General features: G+C 45.4%; 2 protein-coding genes across 2 annotated transcripts in view; one reads left to right on the plus strand and one right to left on the minus strand.

Annotated features, from left to right (window-relative positions):
* Positions 1-10,821: 10,821 nt before the first annotated feature.
* Positions 10,822-15,115, minus strand: LOC126028687 (leukocyte immunoglobulin-like receptor subfamily A member 6). Its single transcript, XM_049787622.1, has 7 exons — positions 15,082-15,115; positions 14,959-14,994; positions 14,524-14,808; positions 14,122-14,424; positions 13,628-13,924; positions 13,150-13,452; positions 10,822-10,934 (listed from the first exon to the last, which is right to left on the minus strand). Exons 1-7 carry the CDS (start codon positions 15,110-15,112, stop codon positions 10,822-10,824), a joined length of 1,368 nt encoding a protein of 455 aa, XP_049643579.1. The 5' UTR covers positions 15,113-15,115.
* A 1,597-nt stretch (positions 15,116-16,712) lies between these two features.
* The window catches only part of LOC126028689 (40S ribosomal protein S9-like), a 33,417-nt gene continuing 27,708 nt past the window's right edge, over positions 16,713-22,421 (plus strand). The window contains 1 exon segment of the mRNA XM_049787623.1: positions 16,713-16,848. Within this exon segment, the coding sequence (XP_049643580.1) occupies positions 16,713-16,848 (136 nt within the window).

Genomic DNA, 22,421 nt, shown 5'->3' on the forward strand with positions numbered 1-22,421 from the left:
ACCCTTCTGGTAAAATGATTTTAATTGTGTGTTAGCAAATCTTGAAGCACAAGGAGTGGCGTCAATTTAGTTTACATTATGGATTAGTGTTAAAGGCAGGTGGATTAGGGCCCAGGACTGAGATTGGGGTCAGCAGAGCCAACGTATTGCACTGTGGTGGTATGGGTCAATACTACTTTCTTCAAGCCTGAGTGTTGACTACACCCTCAGTATATTGTCAAATATGGCTACAAGGACCAATCTGTGCTTTGGGTTTTTTTTTTTAAGATACTCAGGATTAAGGGGGGGGGCTTCTTCCTTTTCTCTGATAAGAAACCATGTCAGGCAGAAGAGGAAGTGGTTTGGGAAACCTCAGAGCCTACAGCCTCTCTTATTGTGGCCAGAAGTGAGAGCTCTCGACTCTCAGCTTGAACACTTCAAATTTTAGATCTTTTCTGGGGTTGGAGCAAGCCTTGCTGACAACCCCATGAGAAGGTCTTGATGGCAGCTTCCTATGGCCCTCAGAGTTAGCTGTGAAATCTGCAGTTGGATTCAGTTACCAAATACCAAAGAGTCTGCAATTTGTTAGCCGGCTGTGGAATCAGTTTTAGTGTAGTAGCACCCCCCTATATCTGAAGATACAGTTCTCAGTTTTGGGGGTGTTTGTCCGGTCATGGCCTTGCCTTTGCCACCTAAGCAGTGTGAAGATCCATAAGCTTTCGCTCCCCAGGCCCCTCTGGTCCTGTGCTAGTGAAAGGCCAGAGATGCGCAGACACTATGGTTTTCGGGGAGCTCTTCTGGTGAGGAAGCAGCTGTTGGCTGCCTTCTGAGGTCAATGTGGTTCAACTGGGCATAGGTCACATCCTGAGGGTCTTTGGGTGCAGCCTGGAACAGAAGAAGGGGTAGGGGTATGTAGCTGACATGGGACAACATCGGAAGTCTCTAACCATTGGTTTATCTTTTGTGTCAGCCCTTCTACCCATCTGTTAGTCTTGTGCCAACCACTAGCCTGATAGAGAAGTGCTTACTTGCTGCCTGAGCCTTGCAATGTTCACTCCTTGGGGTTCTTCATTGTTTACATCCACCTGGAGAAAAAATTAGATGAATAATAGACAACCTCGACTCCCATATGCTGAAACCTTCCAGTGCATTTTCCAGACTTGCTAATGTGATGCTGTTTAGGAAAACTTTCAGTTGGGCCAGAGAGAGCAAAGGTTAAGTAGCTTTCCTTCGCGGGTCCCCTGTTTGGGACATCAGGCGGGGAAAATCCACGAAACTACGCCTGCCCAGTGGGGCCTAACTGTGAAAAACTGTGAGTGCTACCTGTGTATGTCTGTCTACTGTCCTCTTGCGTGAAACTCTTGGGAGTGGGGCGAAAAGAGGCTCCAGCAGAGCACGGCCGCTTCGCTTCGCTACACGGCTGTGCACTCTTTCTAAGAAAAGAACACCATCGCAACAAGAAGAAAAAATCACACTAAGAACTGTGCTATATCACAGAAGCAAGCATTTCTCTCCAGACTGTTTTCTCTGTTGCGTGCTTGGGCCTAAGATTTGATCCAGTGTGAGGCTTCATCCACGGAGGACTCCCCTCCCTTAGAGGCAAGTCAGCCCATCCAGAAAGGGAGGAGCCAGAGGAGTGTGCTGCCTGCATCATATAGCCAATGAATACCACCACAACACGTAGAAAAACCCACAATACAAGTCTGACAATGGGGAAACAACACAGGCCAGCATCAGACATAGAGAATGAAGATGACAATTCTGATGACCAGATAATGACCAACAAACTAATCAACCTCTCAGATAAGAACTTTAGACTAGCAATATGGAAGATGCTCAAAGAACTCAAAGAAACCATGGATAGAGTTGAACAGAACACTAATAAGAACCAAGAAAATATGAAGACAGAAATCACAAAACTCCAAACTGAAATAACATGTCAACTAACAGGCCTGAAAAAGTCAGTAAACGAAGTGAATGACTAAATGGATAAGCTCTGGGACAGGGTATCAGAAGCTGAGAATAGACTTGGTGCTGTGGAAGATGAGATACATAACAATTCCATACAGCAGGAGAGACTGGAAAAAAAAACTTAAAGCAAATGAGCAGACAACGGAAAAATTAGTCAAAGAATGGGAACAGATGAAAATAGAAGTCTATGATAAGATCAACAGAAACAACTTAAGAATCATTGGAGTCCCAGAGACCCAGGAAGAAAATTTCCAGGAAGAATCAACAGTCAAGAACATCATTAAAGAGAAACTTCCAGAGCTAAAGAATATATGTGATCAAATCCTGCATGCTTGAAGAGTACCAACCAAAAGAGACCCCATAAAACCACCCCAAGACACATCCTAGCCACAATGATGAATCCCACTGATAGAGACAGAATTCTGAAAACAGCAAGATCAAAAGGGGAAATTACGTTCAAGCAAGCATCCTTGAGATTTACAGCAGACCTGTCACCAGAAACACTCAATGCCAGAAAGCAGTGGTGGGATATTGTGACAAGACTGAATGAAATGAATGCTTCACCCAGAATACTATACCCAGCAAAACTCACTTTCCGGTTTGATGGAAGAATACATGGTTTCACAGACAAAAAACAGCTCAGAAACTTTACAGACACAAAACCAGTCTTAAGAGAAAAACTGAAAGACCTAATTTAAGACAAGACTAACCAAAAGACACACCAAATTTTGATATAAAGATGGCATTAAATCCCAGGACAATTCTTTCTCTCAATGTCAATGGACTAAATGCACCAGTCAAGAGACACAGAGTGGCTAAATGGATCAAAAAACTCAATCCAACCTTCTGCTGCCTACAAGAAACGCACCTGAATAGTCAGAACAAACATAGACTCAAAATAAAAGGCTGGAGAAAAATTATCCAAGCAAACAACACCCATAAAAAAGCTGGAGTGGCCATACTAATATCAGACGATGCAAACTTTATACTCAGGAAGGTGGTAAGGGACAAAGATGGACATTTTATATTAATCAAGGTGTAGGTAGAGCGGGAAGAAATAACTCTCCTAAACATATATGCACCGAATGATGGGCCAGCAAAATATTTAATACAACTGTTGACAAATCTGAAAAATAATATCAATAACAACACAATAATTGTGGGGGACCTCAACGTGGCTTTGTCAACACTGGATAGGTCAACCAGACTGAAACCCAACAAGAATATACTAGACCTGAGGAGAGAAATGGAAGAAAGAGGCCTAGTGGATATATATAAGACACTCCATCCACAGAAACCTGAATACACATTCTTCTCCAATGTACATGGAACATTCTCAAGGATAGACTACATGCTGGCACATAAAACATACCTCCAAAATATCAAGAGAATAGAAATTTTGCAGACTACCTTCGCTGACCACAAGGTTCTGAAATTATTTGTGAATTCCAAAGGGACTCAGAAGAAAAACTTTAACACCTAGAAGTTAAACAGCCTCATACTCAATAACCAGTGGGTCCGAGATAAAATCAAGGAGAAAATAAAAAGGTTCCTGAAAACAAATGACAATAAAGACACAAACTATCAGAACTTATGGGACACAGCAAAAGCAGTACTGAGAGGAAAATTTATAGCTTTGCAAGCACACATCAAGAAGGAAGAAGGAGCTTACCTGAGTAGCTTAATGACAGAGCTAATAGACCTAGAAAGTTCTCAACAAAAGGACCCAAAAATAGGAAGACAGAAGGAAATAACAAAGCTGAGAGCAGAAATCAATGAAGTGGAAACCCAAAAAACAATCTAAAAGATCAACGAAAGCAGAAGTTGGTTCTTTGAAAAAAATAAACAATATTGATAGACCACTGGCAAACCTAACAAAGAAAGAGAGAGAGAAACTTGATAACTCGTATTAGGAATGAAAAAGGAGAGATCACTACTGATATGACAGAGATTCAAAGAGTAATCAGAAACTATTTTGAGAAACTCTACGCCACTAAAAATGAGAACCTGGAAGAAATGGATAAATTCTTGGACTCTTATAATCTTCCACGGTTGAAGGAAGAGGATGTAGCATATCTAAACACCCACATCACCACTGATGAAATTGAAACGGTAATCAAATGTCTGCCGAAAAACAAAAGCCCAGGCCCAGATGGATTCACTAATGAATTCTTTCAAACTTTCCAAGAGGAACTACTACCAATCCTGGCAAGACTCTCTCATGAAATTGAACAAACGGAAACACTTCCAAATAGCTTTTATGAATCCAACATCACCTTGATACCTAAACCAGACAGAGATGCTACAAAAAAAGAAAATTACAGACCAATATCGCTGATGAATGCAGATGCAAAGATCCTCAACAAAATCCTGACAAATAGGATTCAATACCTCATTAAGAAGATCATCCACTACGATCAAGTAGGTTTCATCCCAGGAATGCAAGGATGGTTTAACATCCATAAATCTATAAACATAATACACAACATCAATAACAAGAAAAATAAAAACCACATGATCATATCAATAGATGCAGAGAAAGCATTTGATAAGGTCCAACACCCATTCTTGATCAAAACTCTCAGCAAGATGGGAATGGAAGGAACATTTCTCAATATAGTTAAGGCCATCTACCACAAGCCAGTGGCAAATATTATCCTCAATGGAGAAAAACTGAAAGCCTTTCCTCTAAATTCTGGCACAAGACAAGGCTGTCCTCTCTCACCACTCCTATTCAACATAGTGCTGGAAGTACTTGCTATAGCGATTAGGCAAGAAAAAGATATCAAGGGAATCCAGATAGGAAAGGAAGAAGTCAAGCTCTCACTGTTTGCAGATGACATGATACTCTACTTAGAAAACCCCAAAGACTCTACCAAAAAGCGTCTAGAAACAATAGACTCATATAGCAAGGTGGCAGGCTACAAAATTAACACACAAAAATCAATGGCCTTTCTATACACCAATAGTAATAAGGATGCAATGAACATTAAGAAAACAACCCCATTCACAATAGTGCCACACAAACTCAAATATCTTGGAATCAACTTGACTAAAAATGTGAAGGACCTACACAAAGAAAACTATAAAACTTTGCTCCAAGAAATAAGAGAGGACACATGGAAATGGAAACGCATACCCTGCTCATGGATTGGCAGGATTAACATCATCAAAATGGCAATACTCCCCAAGGCATTATACAGATTTAATGCTATCCCTCTAAAGATAACCATGACATTCTTCAAAGAAGTAGATCAGGCACTTTTAAAATTCATTTGAAACAATAAACACCCTAGAATAGCTAACGGAATCATTGGGAAAAAGAATATGGGAGGAATTAGTTTCCCCAACTTTAAACTGTACTACAAAGCAATAGTTATCAAAACAGCATGGTTTTGGAATAAGGACAGGCCCTCAGATCAGTGGAATAGTCTTGAATACTCAGAAAATGTTCCCCAGACATACAGTCACCTAATTTTTGATAAAGGAGCAAGAAATTCTAAATGGAGCAGGGAAAGCCTCTTCAACAAGTGGTGTTGGCACAATTGGATAGCCCCTTGCAAAAAATTGAACTTAGACCCCCCAGCTAACATCATGTACGAAGGTTAAATCCAAATGAATTAAAGACCTCGATATCAGCCCCCAAACCATAAGATATATAGAAAAGCACATAGGCAAGACACTCCAGGACATTACAGGCATCTTCAAGGAGGAAACTGCACTCTCCAAGCAAGTGAAAGCAGAGATTAACAGATGGGAATATATTAAGCTGAGAAGCTTCTGCACCTCGAAAGAAATAGTGCCCAGGATACAAGAGCCCCCCAGTGAGTGGGAGATACTATTCACCCAATACCCATCAGATAAGGGGCTAATCTCCAAAATATACAAGGCACTGACAGAACTTTACTAGAAAAAATATCTAATCCCATTAAAAAATGGGGAGAAGAAATGGACAGACACTTTGACAAAGAAGAAATACAAATGGCCAAAAGACACATAAGAAAGTGCTCCACATCACTAATCATCAGGGAGATGCAAATCAAAACAACTATGAAGTACCACCTCACATCCCAGAGATTGGCACACGTCACAAAAAATGAGAACAAGCAGTGTTGGTGGGGATGTGGAGAGAAAGGAACTCTTATCCACTGCTGGTGGGAATGCCGTCTAGTTCCACCTTTATGGAAAGCAATATGGAGATTCCTCCAAAAAATGGAAATCGAGCTCCCATACATTCCAGCTATACCACTCCTAGAAATATACCCTAAGAACACAAAAATACAATACAAAAACCCCTTCCTTACACCTATATTCATTGCAGCACTATTTACCACAGCAAGAGTCTGAAAACAGCCAAGATACCCTTCAACAGACAAATGGCTAAAGAAACTGTGGTACATATACAGAATGGATTATTATGCAGCTGTCAGGAGAGATGAAGTCATGAAATTTTCCTATACATGGATGTACATGGAATCTATTATGCTGAGTGAAATAAGTCAGAGTGAGAGAGAAAGATGCAGAATCGTCTTATTCATTTATGGGTTTTAAGAAAAATGAAAGACATTCTTGCAATTATTTTCTGACACAAAAGAGAGGAGGGCTGGAAGTTACAGCCCATCTCATGAAGCTCACCACAAACAGGAATGAGTTTAGTTAAAGAAATTACTACATTGTAAACTATCCTAACATTGAGAATGTATGAGGGAAATAGAAAGCCTGTCTAGAGTACAGTGGGGGTAGGGTGGGGAGGAGGGGTTTTGGGACATTGGAGATGGGAATGTTGCACTGGTGATCGGTGGTGTTCTTTATATTGCTGAAACCTAAACACAATCATGTATGTAATCAAGTTGTTTAAATAAAAAATATATAAACGGAAAAAATGTGGCTCTCAGGGCCGGAGAGATAGCATGGGTGTAATGCGTTTGCCTCTCATGCAGAAGGTCGGTCGTTCAAATCCCAGCATCTTGTATGGTCCCCTGAGCCTGCCAGGAGCGATTTCTGAGCATAGAGCCAGGAGTAACCCTGAGTGCTGTGGGTGTGACACGAAAAACAAAAAGAAAAAAAATGTGGCTCTCAAAATAAATTTCAATCGTGGTTTTGCTGAGGTTTGGCTCAGTTGAAAAAAAAGGTTGCCAACCACTGGTAGGAGACACAAGGTTTTTCCACCCCTGAAGTATACGGTCATGGGATTAACTATAGACTCCTTGCATGATCATTTACTCATCCCTTGGTGCTTTTTTGGTTTATAGAAGACTTCTGCTTTGTCATGGATGGTAAAATTGGACCTCTGCATCTAGAGATCTTGGTGTCTGTAGAGCTCAAGGGATGGAGCTTATGATGAAGTCTTTCTATGTGGTTCTAGTAGTTCTGCTTCTTCGGTGTCGTTTTAATCTATCTTCTGTAGTTGGTGGTCTTGGTCATTATGTTGCTCCTAGGATGGAGCCTGGGATAGAGTCTTTCGTTATGCTTCTGGAAGACCTGTTCAGTTGTGGTTATCTCAGTCAGACCTCTGGAATTGGAGATCTTGGCAAGAAAATTATTCTACCTGCTGCATCCTCGATGATTTTTTTGGTTTTGTTAGTATGCTTGGTTTTCTAGGGCACACTGTTGCCTTTCAAAACTTACTCCTGATTCTGTGCTCAGGATCACTCTTTATGGGCTTTGTGTATCCTGTGCTGGCCCAGTGAGTTTTGACCCTGCTTTGGAGGTCAGAACTCAGCCATTACTGAGCCTTATACACTATCCATTCCTCAGAGCACAGGAAGCCCCACAAGGCCCCCAAAGACTTTATCTATGTCCCATTAATAGAGTTGGTGTCTCTGCGGAGTCCTAAAGTTCCCACATTGGTGACAGCAGTGACACTGTGACAAGGTCAAGTCAGCTGTCCACACACCATGCCTGGATAAATGAGAAATGGGCCAGTCAGAAACAGTTCCAGCATCTCTTCTCTCTCAAGAGTCAGTCCCACTTCTCTAGATCTGCATAACTCGCCTATTACAGTCCATAATGTGAAGACAAGGCCCTGATATGACCAAGGCAGTAGGGGCTGCAGTGGTTCTCACCAAACAACTGAATCTGCAGAGGCATAATTGGGTGTGCCATATGCTTGGGGCTGATGCTCAGGAGCAGTAGTACATGTAGGTTGAGGTTACTGGGCAGAAGGACAATTGGGCCTTTACTAGTTCACCTTTTTTTTTCACTTTGATGCACAGTGGGATGTTGGCTGTCCCCTCATTGGCCAGCAGGAAATTGTCTGTCTAGCCTCCTGCCCAACACAGCAGGGTCATGTTCTTTCCTGGGAACTCCAAGGGGTCCAATTCTACAGAGAGGCCTGGAGTGTAATTGAGCTGTCTTAGGAGAGAAAGGGTGAGCAAACCCAGGTCAGACCTGAGTCCCAGAGCCTCTCCCTAGCCTTGAAATTTGGGTCTCTGTACCCCCTTCCTTTGAGACCACACTCAAACGACTCATCACCACCGAACAGAGCCTGATCAGAGTTGATGTCCATAGGGTGCCATGAGTCCTCACCTGCCACTAGGATGTCCTGGGCATCACTGGGCTCTGAAATAGGGAGGTGAGCTCATGTCACCAAAGCTCCCCCATGGGAGCCTCTCACAGGCTCAGGGTGAAATGAGCCTGAAAGTGCTAGGCTTGGGCATGGTAGCCAGGGTGCTGGAGGAGTTCCTGGCTCCCCTCCTTGGACAGAACGAAGGTGTCATAGTTGAGCTCAGAGTGACACTGCAGGATCACTGTCTTGGGCTCATGAAAAGTCCCTGCAGGCTCAGCAGGAAAGGTTTTCTAGACATATTTTCAGAGAAAAGAGATGGCAGTGCTGTGCCTCCACTCTGTTGTTTTCTTTCCCATCGACACCATTCTCCAATTGTGTTTCTGTGCTCCGAGAAACCAGTGGTCCCTCACCCACCCACTTCTATGTGTCTCCCCTCTGAGCCCAGAAACAAGAACCAGAGGAAGTTGTAAAACCTGATTGAACTACCAGGAGCTGTAGTGGGTCACTGGAGTGATACCATCCCTGGGATGTGTGTGAGTAAAGGTCTTAACACCAGAATGACCACCTGCAGCTGGGGGTCATGGGCTCCTTGGAACTTGACCTGCCACTGCAAACTGGGGTCTTATTGGGAGTGAAGACTCTAGGGCGTCTGTGCTCTCACTCGAGTCAGGACAAACCTTTTGAATCCATGCCATATGCCACATGGAGGGTCACATTCTCCCCAGAGTCACAACAGACCTTGGCTGTGCTGAGAGGAATGGTTTGCTGTTGAGTTCTAAGAAGAGACAGCTGTTCCAGGGTTACCCTCAAATCTTCAGGGTAGAACTCTCGCTCTGCTGGCAAGTGAGGGTAGCATTTGGGCCCTAGGTGAGTCGCACCTGTGTCTACTAGCTCCAGGGGGTCACTGTGCTCTGACCAGTAAGCGGGGCTGAGAGATATAGTGGTAAGTCCCTACATGTGGTTTAGTGATGTAAAAGACAGAGAACTTGGCTTTGTTCTACGTTCCTGTGGTGAGTATCCCATGGTGATGAGCTTCCTGTTTTATCCAGATGGAACTCCTGGGCCTCCGAGGTCCCTGACACCAGAGGGTCATAGGTTTCACCCTGAGAAAAACAGAACCTGGATCAACCCAAACAATTGGTTTGGGGAGGATCACTGGCAGGAAGCTGAGACTGTCTCAGACATTCCCAGGTGCCCTCTCTCTGGCCAGGACCCCCATGTTCACACCAGCACACCAAAACTGTTGTTCCTTTTTTAACTGTGGGCTGTCTCCTAGGGGCCTTGGAACCTGGGTTCACAACTGACCTGCATGCACAATAGTCACAGCGCCCACACTGAGCCCTGGTCAGAGAGACCCTGTGAGATTCTGAGTCCAGAGGGATCCTCCTCCCATGGGCCCCTGAATCATGAATTCCCTCTGAAACTCTCTCAGTTAGAGCAGATCCATGAAGAGGGCCATGGCTTCTCCTCCTGTACCAGCTATATCCTAGAGGGACTTGGTGTCCACAGGACTGACATGTGGTGTGTTCCTGAGGGCTAGTCCTTTTTGTCATAGAATGTCAGGGCCCCAGAAGGGGAACTGCCTTACTGGAAACAGGCTATGCTTTAGGGGAACAGCTCTGAATATCCTCCCCGAGTAGCCCCTTTTAGGGGAGACATGGACCTGTCCTTCCCTTTACTCCAGAGTGTCCTCCTCTGTAAATCACCCCATGTGATGTATGTCAAAACATACGTGAAGGAGTCTGAAACAGGGATGAGCATGAAATAACCCAAACCAGTCTGAGGTAAAGCCTGGCAATCATTTACCTCATATGGAGAGCCAGTTGCCTGCCAGAATTATTGTTTATATTGAGTCCAAAGACCACCCCAGGTGGATGAGTAAGGATAGAGTCAGGGCAGATAGCTCAGGCTATCCTGCTCAGTTTCCATATAAGACAATCTTTATTTTGGGTGAAACCAAGATGTAAACCAACAGATACAAAGAAATCAGAGATTATCTCTGTTTTGGGTAAAACTGAGTATAATCTAGCAACTACCCCTTTGTTGTTCCATAAATTCAGAGTGGTACATAGCCATGTTCTCTCTGCAAGAGGTGAAAACCCCAGATTAGAATTTATGAAAGTGGTTGTTTTTTTGTATAGGCACAGTAAAAGTTGGCTGTAATAGCATCACATTTTAAATTGTACATATCATTCTCAAAACAATCAGGTTTTTCCACATCTTTTTATATCTTATACATAACATTTTTAATAGACTTCTCTGAACATAAACATTAGAGCCTTTCTGAAGACACACTTAGTTTGAAAATTCTTAAACATTTTTTTCACAGAGCACTGTCCCCTGTACACCTGCACTGGTATGTCTCAGCATCTCCTGTGACTGTGCCAAGCTTCCAATAGCAGAATCCCGAGGACCAGCAGGATGAAGCCAGCCATGCCCAACCTGATAAGATTCCCCGCGGTGTAGTCTCGGGAGGCTGTGACAGGAGGACCAAGAGATGATAGGGTCAGGATGACCGAGTTTTCCAGTGCTCTCTCCTCTGCTTTGCCCCATCAGGGAACATCTCGCTTACAGTGGAGGGTGCTGGGCTTACATGTAGGTGGCCTGGATTCAATTCTCAGCACCACATATGGTCCCCCAAGTACTACCAGGAGTAGACCCTGTGCACAGTCAGTTGTGCCAGACTAAAAAAGGACAGAAAGAGGTAAAGAGAGAGAATAGATGGACTAAAAGCAAAGAGGGAGAGAGAAATAGAAGAGAGATAAAACGGAGAGCATTTCTGTACTGTCTGTTCTCTAATGACAATAATCAGTAGATGGAACCTCCTATTATTTTAGAAAGTCAGGGATAGGGTGATGAAATCTGGATTCACGGGTGGGGTGTAGTTAGGGTCCAATTCAAATGTAAATTATGGTCCAGAAATAGGGTGGACTTTGTATCCTTCCCTGACAGAAGTAATTCTTTTTTTTTTTTTTTTCTAATCTTCCCCAAAGAAAGGAATTGAACTTTGGGGTTGGGGCCACACTTGGTTTTCTTAGGGCTTCCTCTGGTTCTGCTTGGGTCATTCCCACACATATGTGGTGTTAGGAATAGAACTGACAGTCCTCGCCACTGCCCATTCTCTTCTCACCAGTCATCATGCCTGATCCCAGCAATCATCTCACTCTGTGAAACCCAAAGTGCCTTAGGCCCCACCTTTCTACCCTTTGTCTTGGTCCATGGGTACATGGTTTCAGTCAAGCTTCTGTACACACAACAGGGACCTTCACTCTGCAGAAGGTCCTGGTGTGGGAGATACTGAGAAGATGCCAAGGACATGAAGGATGAGATTTCTGGGTTAGATTTTCCCACATTTCCAGGCTTCATACCATCTTGAGTTCAGGTCCTCTCAAGCCACTCAGTCAAGCAGACATTGTATTTATGCCCAATTTTTGTAGGTTTTGGGTCAGACCTGGCAATGCTCAGGGGCTCACTCCTGGCTCTGCACTCAGGAATCCCACTGGGTGTGGGAAGCTTATGATTTGTTGGGGATAGAACTGAGCTCAGCTGCATGCAAGACTAATGTTGTACCCCATTTTATGCTTGAGGCAATAACAGCTGTGCCTGTGTTCAGTGATTCCAGACCCTTATCTAGAGATCAGGATTCAGCCGTTCCTGAGCCTCATACACTGTCCATGGCTCAGAGAACACGGGAGCTCCATGATGCCCTCGAATCCTCACCTCCTCTAAGTTTCTTTCATAGAGCTTGAGTTTCTGGGTAGTCCTAGATTTCCCACATTATTGAAAGTTAACACAGATGAAGTCAGTTTTCCACACACCAGGTCAGACAGTCTGAGGGATGGGTCAGTCATAGATGGTTCTAGCATTTCCTCTTCTCACATCCCAGACTTTTCTCTTGATCCCCCATAACTCTCCTATTACTGTCCTGAACACACAGACACTGACTAAGGTGACCATGCCAGAGGGGACAGTGGCAGGTACAACCTGACATTTGGGGCTGCAGGTGAGCACTGGGTGGTGACAGCTGGTAAGGGCTGTTGCTTTTGGAGTTGTAGCGATTGTAGTTGCCACCATGGGCTAAGGTCAAGGGGCAGAAGAATTGTCCCAGGGTCAGGCCATCTGCAAACTCTTCTCTCACAGGGGATTCGAGACACCTGGGCCCAGAGTGTCTTCACCTCAGAGTGAAGGACAAAGGGTTTAGCTTGTCACAAGGGCCCTGGCTTCAGAAGCAGGGTGACTGCAGTCCTATGCCCCTGGGTCCCTGGCAAACCACAAAGAAATCTGCAGAGTGCCTGTCCTGTCCTCATTTTCTTGCAAGTCGCTGGGCTTAGCACCTCACTGTCACTCCCCTTATTCTTCTGTCTCCCTGCTCAGCACCTCCCTAGTCCACAATTTTAACTTTTCCCTGGATGCTGCCCCAGACACTCACCCACATCAGCCGTGGAGATTGTCCTGCTATCCCCAGCAGTTCCTAGAAGAAAATGAGAGAGGGGTGTCCTGAGCTCAAGACCGCTCATCTCCTCTCCTGTAACATCCCACCTGGCACTTTGAAGCATGCTGAGTGTGGCAGGGGTGACAAAATCTGAAAGGAAATCCCCACTGACCATTCTAGCCCCCTCCTCCATCCCACCAGAGCCTCAGGGGATATGCCCTTGTGCTGACCATGAGGAAGGAACAGAGTAGGGTCTCACCTGACACCCAGATATACAGGGGGACACTGGGGTGTGACAGCCTGTAGGGGCTTTTGCTGTTGGAGCTGTAGCATCTGTAGGTGCCATTGTGAGCTGAGGTCACTGGGTGGAAGGAGAACTGGGCCTGTGTTATTGCCTCTGCCTTATCCACTTTGATGCACAGTGGGAGGTCGACTGTCCCCTCCTTGGCCAGCAGGAAAGTGTCCCTCCAGCCTCTGGACTGACACAGCAGCATTACATTGTCTCCTGGGGACACAGAAGGGCCTGGCTCCACTGAGAGGGTTGGAATGTCATGGAGCTGTTCTAGGAGAGGAAGGGGTGAGGGATCCCAGGTCAGACTGGAGTTCCAGGGCCTCTCTCTAGGCCCCTCACTCTGGACTTTCATCCCTTCCTACAAGGGTCCCAAGAGCCTCATCCTACCATCACCCCTAATAGGGCCTGACCAGAGTTGGGATTCCTATAGAGTCATGACCCTTACCTGCTACCAAGATGTCTATGGGATCACTGGACTCCGACCATAGGGATGTGAAATTGTGTCTCCCAAAGCAGTGATACCGGCCCCCATGGGAGGCGCTCACAGGGCCCAGGGTGAAGTTGGCCTGAGAGAGTCCAGCCTGGGGATGGTGGCCCGGGTGCTGGTGGATGTTCTGGCTCTTCTCCTTGTACAGAGCAAAGGTGTCATACACATCCTTAGAGTGACACTGCAGGGTCAGGGTCTGTCCTGGGGTCACAACTGGGCTCTGTGGGCTCAGCAGGTAGGGTCTTCTGGAAGTGCCTGCAGGGATAAGGAACAGCAGGGATGTGCCTCCACTCTCCGTTCTGTCTTGGAATCTCTGTCCCCCAAGCCTCTGTGTCTGTGCTCCCGACCCCCATGCTTCCTCACCCAACCTGCTCACATAGGGCTTCCCTCTGAGCACAGAGCCCAAGAATCTGATAGAGCTGAAAACCTGGACAAATGAGGATGAGCCTCACCTGAGACCAAGAGCTGCAGCTTGTCACTGGGGTGAGACCACTGCTGGGATGTGTTTGAGAAAAGGCCATAACACCGAATGGACCACCTGTGGTGGGGGAACCCGGGGCCAACACGGAACAGGGCCTTGCGTTGCCCACTGGAAAGGTGTTGTGAGCCAAGTTTCCAGGGGCTTTCAGAGTCTCCCTCCTGAGTCAGGACGAATGTGTCAAATCCCAGCCATGAATCACACTGAAGGGTCACGGTCTCCCCTGAGGCCACAACAGGGCTCGGAAAGGCTGAGAGGGATGGTTTGTTGTGGAGGCCTAGGAGGGGAAAGGGGTTTCAGGGTCACTCACACCTTGAGGGTAAATCTCTCCCTCTGTTGCCAGGTGAGGGCAGCACCCGGTCCCAGTGAGTCTTACCTGTGACCACCAGCTCCAGGGGGTCACTGTACTCTGACCAGCCGACGGGGCTGAGATAGTAACATTTGTAAGTCCCTGCATATGCTCCTGTCACAAAGGGGACAGAGAACTTGGTCTTGTTCCCAGGTTCCAGTGATAACCGAGTCTCCCAGGATGGTGAGATTCCTGTTTTAACCAGATGGAACCTCTGGGCGCCTGAGTTCGCCTGACACCAAAGGGTCACCGGGTTACCCCTGAGAACCACAGAACCTGGCTCAGCCCAGAGGGTGGGTCTGGGGATGGTCCCTGAAAGAAAGCAGAAGTTGGTCACAGACATGCCCCAATCTTGGCTTTTATGCCAGGACCCCCACATCTCCCACCCACACACCCAAAATGCTGTTCCCTGTATCAACTATGGTCTCTGTCCTGGGGTCCTCAGACAGGGGTCATACTCACCTGCCTTCACTAGTATTCTGGTGCTCACACTCAACCCTGGAGGGAGAGACCATATGACACTGTCCTGAGTCCTGAGGGAGCCTCCTCCCAGGGACCCCGAGTCCAGTTTCCTCTGAAGCTTACCCAGACAGAACAGGGCCAAGAGGGAGGTCATGGCATCTCCTTCTGTCCTGTCCATGCGCTGGAGGGACTCGGTGGCCACAGGACAGACATGGGGTGTGTCAGTGGGCTGGTTCTGTTGATCACAGGGTGTCACATCAGAGCCTTAGAAAGGGGAACTGCTTCCCCGGAACCTGACTTTGTTTGAGGGGAGAGGCTGAGATGCGACCTCCCTAAATCGCTGCTTCCAGGGCTCTGTATGGACCTTTTCTTCCCCTCACCCAGAGTATCCCCCTCCTCAACACTAGCTTTTCTGGGTCCTCACCCTGGAAAGACTCTCCGAGAGCAGCATGTGCTGTTGAGAATCATGACAAACCCTATGTGAGCCTCTGTGTTGGGCAGAAATCCAGGCGAACCTCCTTTACCCCCACTTCCTTTATCATCCCCCAATACTCCTCTGCATCCCCACCTGTAGGGCAGTACTGAGTCCCCATTCTTGTCATGGGTCCTGCTCCATGGGAGGACCTCAAGAAGGCAAGGACAGTGACTGGCAAGTTCCTGTTTTGCCACCACATGGATGAGCAGCTGTGACCCTTTCTGAGTCTCAGTTTCCCCCGAGTGTCCTGGTGTCCTGGCATCTGTCCTGACTGTGGTGTGGCCGAGCAGAAGTTAGTGGCTCTTGATCAGGAGTAGTAGCCAGTGGGGGACAGGAAGAAAATAGGATTTGACTCACCTGGGGTGACCATCTCAGGATATTGACCAACATCACTTACTGTGAGACCAATCGGAAGGTCGCGTTCCCCTAAAATGCAAGACCAGAAACTCAGACTCCCTAACAGGGGCTCAGGTGGGACACAGAACCTGGCTCAGGGTGGCACTTTGGCACCCACACCCAGCCCTCCAGGAGAGGCTACCCCATGGGGACACGTCTAGAGGGCACCAATAACACGTCCTGAGTTTGTCCCTGATTCTTCCAGGCTCACAAGCCCTAGGGTCTCCCTCAGTCCCTCACACAGGTGGGACCCTGTTCCGTGAGACACTGATAAGGATTTTGGGTACTGGGGTTCAGAGCCCCCTAGTGGCCTAGACCATGGTCCCTTCACAGAGCCTGTGTGACAGCAAAGGCTTCTAGTAGGACAGTTCCAAGGTAGGATCCGATCCTGACACAGGTCCCCCAAGTCCTGACTCTTTCCCTCATTTTCAGGTAGCGATTTAGCAGGAGAGTGAGGGCATTGAAGTTTGGAATCAATGAAGCATTGGGGGCTAGAGACAGAACATAGTTGAATTAAGCAGAAACTGTGGGTTGTGTGTGTGTTTTCACTCACGCATGTGTGTCTGTGTGTTTTTATTTCTAACATTTTAGAGGGCAGGGCTGAATTCTGGCTGTGTGATCACTCCTGCAGGCTTGGGTTCCCGATGTCATGCTGGGATTGAACCTGGGTCTCCTGAATGAATGGTGAGAGCCCCCTAAAATGTTATCCTCTGGTCAGTATCTTTTTGCTCTGGATCCCACTTAACCCCCATTTCCCACCCCGGCAGCCTGTTTAGAACTGACTTTGCCCTCCCCCAGCCTCCAAATTTCTGAGCATGGGTAAGGCAGTGCTCCATGGAAGTTCTTGAGCTCGAACTGTTCTAGCATAGCACAGAGACTAGATATGAAGCATGACTTTGTCACTGATGAGGCTCACATGAACTCCCATGGGAGATGCTCCAGGAACAAAGTCCAGAAAAAAGTCCCAGAGAAGAGCATCATCTCTGCAATTAGGAACCCTTATCGCAGGATTTTACTTGGTAGAAGTGCCATGTTAGGCAGGGGAGGGAGCAACCCTGTAAAGTCAACTTGGAACAAAGAGGTGGCACACATGTATTCCAGTCCAGCACATATGTGTTTGTACACATGTTCTGCCACATGCCCCTTCTGGAATAGAATTTCCCTGCTTTACTCTGGATGTTTACTGGGGCTCTCTCCGCCATTGAGCAAGCCTGGAGCATGGCCCTCTGTCTCTTCCTCATGCTCAGAATAAAACCTCTATTTCCTTCTCTGCTCGTCTCCCCTGAAATTCTTATCTGTGCTGAAGGTTGAAGACTCAAAAGGCCTGGGTCGGGGGCTGTAGAGATAGCACAGTGGTAGGACATTTGCCTTGCAATGTGGCCCACCCGGCATAAACCCAGGTTCTATTCCTGGCATCCCATATGGTCCCCCAAGCCTGCTAGGAAGAGTCAGGAGTATCCTCTGAGTAAGGCTGGGTGTGGCTCCAAAATAAAAACAATCAATCAAACAAACAAAACAAAAACATTCCAAAGGCCTGAGTGGGTCTAGGATGGTCTTTCCATTCAAGCCACATCAAAGTTCACAGTCCTCGATCTCCATAATCACTTCCCAGGGGCTCAGGTGGAGACAGAGAAAGCATCATTTTTCTCTCTCGAGGCATTTCCCACTTCACAAACGGCTCCTGGAGACCCTCTCTGGCATCATTGACTGGAGACTACAGGGACCTGCAGTGAAAATTCTCAAGAGGAAGGAGAAAATGGCGAGAAGTCCAAGAGGTCATCATGCTCTGTGGTTAAAGGGCTGAGGGGAAACATAACAGCCTCTTTCAAATGCAGGAGTGCCAGTGCGTCTTCCCATGACTGGGCACTCACAAAGTCCCCCAAGGTCACAGAAATAGTGTGAGCTGTTCCTCGATGCATGGCAGGACATATGTTCTGTGGTGCTGTCAACTTAGATGCTCAGTCACAGAACTGAGCCACCACAACTCCATCAGCCACCAGCCACACATGATCCCCCACAGGAGGCAGCCTCATTTGTTGTCTGGTGTCATCAAGCACTGTGGAGGGAAAACCTCAGTGATAAGACCCACTATTGAGGGGACACGCAAGCAAAAGATTCTGAGGAGAGTATGGCCTAAATCAAGCCCAGGCAAGATCCCATCCTGAGAACCTAAGCTCACTTTGCCAGGGATAACTGAGACTTCCTGGTCCAGCACACCTGGCCTGGTCCCAGAGATAAAGAACCAACCTGGGAACCAGACCTGCAAGGGACTGAGGGAGGCAGAATTTGTTCTCATCTTCAAATCCAGAAGCAAAATCAGGGGCTTGAGTGGTAGGGCAAATGTCTTGTATGCTGTTGACCTGGGACAGACCTGACTACAATCCTTCAATCCTTGACATCCCATATGGACCCCCAAACCTGCCAGGTGTTATTTCTGAGTGTTGAGCCAGGAGGAGCCCATGCGTGTTGCCAGGTGTGGCCCAAGAAAAAACAAACAAGCAAACAAAGCAAAATTACACCAGACCCAAGATTCCATGTCTGTTGCCTTTCCTCACAGAAAAGTATTTCAGGAAAAGATGAGCAATGAAGGAAAACTAGGTTTCATTCTGAGGTGCTGAGAAAGAGGAGGGAGAGAATGGGAAAGAGAGAGGAAAATGCTGCAGAGAGCACAGGCTTGTCCAAAGGTGGAGACAGCTCTGCTTTGTCCCTTGGGTCAAGAGTGTCATATCAGAGGCCTTAGGAATGTGGACTACTCTCCTCAGTAACAGGCTCAGTTTCAGGGGAGCACTAAGAATCTGTATTATTGAGACATCCCTGCCACTAGAGTCCAGGCCTGTCCTTCCCACACCCTGGGGTGTCTGCCTATGAACATCAGCTCTCCTGTCCTTACTCTGGACAGAACTACAGATGTGGGATGGTGCCTCATAAAAGCAGACACTGCTGGAGAGATTCAGTTTTCCCACATGTGAGCCCAGAGTGTGTAGGAAATGAGACAATCTGCTGTTGGAGTTGAGTCAGCTCTAGCCTCCACTTATCCTTATCTCCATACCCAAGTTTTCCCCTCCTGCCCTTAGAGCCCAGTAACCAGTAAGACTTTCTTTTTAATTTTTGGACTACAGTAGAACTGCTCCTGGGTTACACCTGGCTCTGCACTCATAAATGGCTCCTGGCAGACTCAGGGGACCATAGGAGATGCTGGGGATAAAACTCAGGTCCTTCCCAGATTGGCCACATGCAATAAAAATGCCCTAATGCTCTGTTATCATTCTGGGTCCCACAGACGGTGCTGCAATAAATATAGGTGTAAGGAAGAGGTTTTTGTATTGTATTTTTGTGTTCCTAGGGTATATTCCTAGGAGTTGTATAGCTGATCATATGAGAGCTCAATTTCCAGTTTTTGGAGGAATCTCCATATCACTCTTCAAAAAGGTCGAACTAGTCAGCATTCCCAGCAGCAGTGGATAACAATTCCTTCCCTTAACACTGAGAAGACTTAACAACAACGACGACCTGCTTACAGGACAGGGCTCCCTGCATTGCCCTTTGATTGTGAGGTGAAAGGAGAGGATGCTTCACATCCTGACTTCAATGTAAGATATGCAGATTACAGGATCTTTAATACAGAAACATGATACCAACAACAGAGACTGTGTGAAAAATAAAAGTGTGTTGGCACTACAGACAATGTATTGGATTGGACGATCTAGCTTGCCTGGAGCTAGACTTGGTCTTGTGCCAGGAAACTTCAGGAGTCTGGTCTCTTTGTACTTAGGCCAAGGTTATTTCTTTCCATGTCCCTCATATTTTGGTGGGCCTATGAAAACAACAATTGCCACTCTAACACCATTTTTACTGTGCTCTTTTGACTCTAATCCTTAAAAAGAACTCACTTAAAATTTGAGGTTAACTTAAGCTAATATGCATGTATATGGAAATTAAGAAAATACTATGCCTGTAATGTTTAAGGAGTTATGTAAGTTTTATGGCTTTAGATTGCCTTGTGTACTGTTAAGAAATATTATAATATGTTACAATCTGTGGACTTGAGGGACAAAATAATTGCACATGGATTCTGTCTTATTTATCTTAATGTTCTTTGGCTGAAATTTCAAAGTTCAGATATCAGCAAGGGAACTTCTGAGAATTATGTTATGGGTGATTGTCCTTCCACTGTAACTTTACCTTGTCCTCTTTCTTTGCACCCTTGTTCTCATAATTAAAAATAAAAAAAGAATTCCTTTCTCACCGCATCCCCGCCAACACTGCTTGTTCTCATACTTTGTGATGTATGCCAATCTCTGTGGTGTGAGGTGGTACCTCATAGTTGTTTTAATTTTCATCTCCCTGATGATTAGTTATGTGGAGCATGTTTTCATGTGCCTTTTGGCTATTTGTATTTGTTCTTTATCAAAGTGTCTGTCCATTTCTTCTCCCCATTTTTTGATGAGATTAGATGTTTTTTCTTGTAGAGTTCTGTCAGTGCCCTGTATATTTTGGATATTAGCTCCTTATCTGATGGGTATTGGGTGAATAGTTTCTCCCATTAGTGGGTGGCTCTTTTGTTCTGGGCACTATTTCGTTTGAGGTGCAGAACCTTCTTAGCTTAATATATTCTCATCTGTTAATCTCTGCTTTCACTTGCTTGGAGAGTGCAGTTTCTTCCTTGAAGATGCCTTTAGTCTTAATGTCATGGAATGTTTTACTTACGTGTTGTTCTATATACCTTATGGTTTCAGGTCTGATATCGAGGTCTTTAATCCATTTGGATATTACCTTTGTACATGATGTTAGCTGGGGGTCTAAGTTCAATTTTTTTGCAAGTGGCTAGCCAGTTGTGCCAACACCACTTGATGAACAGGCTTTCTTTGCTTCATTTAGGACTTCTTGCTCCTTTATCAAAGATTAGATGATTGTATGTCTGGGGAACATTCTCTGAGTACTCAAGCCTATTCCACTGATCTGAGGTCCTGTCTTTATTCCAATACCATGCTGTTTTGATAACTATTGCTTTGTAATACAGTTTAAAGTTGGGGAAAGTGATGCCTCCCATATTCTTTTTCACAATAATTGCTTTGGCTATTCGAGTGTGTTTATTGTTCTAAATGAATTTCAATGGTGCCTGATCCACTTCTTTGAAAAAATGTCATGGGTATCTTTAGAGCAGGGGTCTTAAACTCGCGGCCTGCGGGAGGTATCCGATTCTCCATACAACATTTTGTGACCCTGCCCTAGAGGAATCTTTTTTTGTTTTGTTTTGTTTTAGTTGTTAGGGTCACACCCCCAATGTTCAAGGCTTACTAGTGACTTTGCACTCAAGGATCACCCCGACTTTGCCTCCTGCGGCCCCCAGGTAAATTGAGTTTGAGATCCCTGCTTTAGAGGGATTGTATTAAATCTGTACAATGCTTTGGGGAGTACTGCCATTTTAATGATGTTAATCCAGCCACTCCATGAGCAGGGTATATGTTTCCATTTCCGTGTTTCCTTTCTTATTTCTTGGAGCAGAGTTTTATAGTTTTCTTTGTATAGTTCCTTCATATCGTTAGTCAAGTTGACTAAGATATTTGAGTGTGTGTGACACTAATGTGAAGGGGGTTGTTTTCTTAATGTCATTTCTTCCCTATTATTATTGGTCTATAGAAAGGCCATTGATTTTTGTGTGTTAATTTTGTAGCTTGCCACCTTGCTACATGAGTCTATTGTTTCTAGAAGCTTTTTGGTAGAGTTTTTAAGGTTTTCTAAATAGAGTATCATGTCATCTGCAAACAGTGAGAATTTCTCTTTTTCCTTTCCTATCTGGATTTTCTTGATATCTTTTTCTTGCTTGATTGCTATAGCAAGGACTTCCAGTGCTATGTTGAATAGGAATGGTGAGAGAGGACAGCCTTGCCTTGTGTCACAATTAAGAGGGAAGGCTTTTAGTTTTTCTCCATTGAGGATATTTGCCACTGGCTTATGGTAGATGGACTTAACTATATTGAGAAAGGTTCCTGTCATTCCTATTTTGCCGAGAGTTTTTTTAATCAAGAATGGGTTTTGGACCTTATCAAAAGCTTTCTCTGCATCTATTGATATGATCATGTGGTTTTTATTTTTCTAGTTGTTGATATTGTGTATTATGTTGATAGATTTACAGATGTTAAACCATCCTTGCATTCCTGGGATGAAACCTACTTGATCACAATGAATGATCTTCTTGATGAGGCATTGAATCCTATTTGCCAGGATTTTGTTGAGGATCTTTGCATCTGCATTCATCAGGAATATTGTTCTGTAATTTTCTTTTTTAGTAGCATCTCTGTCTGGTTTAGGTATCAAGGTGATGGTGGACTCATAAAAGCTATTTGGAAGTGTTCCCGTTTTTTCAATTTCATGAAAGAGTCTTGCCAGGATTGGTAATAGTTCCTCTTGGAACTTCCTCTTGGAAGGTTTGAAAGAATTCATTAGTGATTCCATCTGGGCCTGGGCTTTTGTTTTTGGGCAGACATTTGATAACCGTTTTAATTTCCTCAATAGTGATGGAGTTTTTTAGATATGCTATATCCTCTTTATTCAACCATGGGAGGTTATAAGAGCCCAAGAATTTATCCAT

This window comes from Suncus etruscus, chromosome 14 (assembly GCF_024139225.1).
Source record: "Suncus etruscus isolate mSunEtr1 chromosome 14, mSunEtr1.pri.cur, whole genome shotgun sequence".
Lineage (NCBI taxonomy): Eukaryota > Metazoa > Chordata > Mammalia > Eulipotyphla > Soricidae > Suncus > Suncus etruscus.

Excerpts from the sequence above, each read along its gene's own strand:
- LOC126028687 (XM_049787622.1), bottom strand. The coding sequence starts at position 15,112 with ATGACCTCCCTCTTGGCCCTGTTCTGTCTGG. Across the intron at positions 14,809-14,958 it reads CAGAATACTAGTGAAGGCAG|GGACCATCCCCAGACCCACC; the intron begins GTGAGTATGACC and ends GCTTTCTTTCAG. Across the intron at positions 10,935-13,149 it reads CCTGTATATCTGGGTGTCAG|CCTCCCGAGACTACACCGCG; the intron begins GTGAGACCCTAC and ends CTCCTGTCACAG.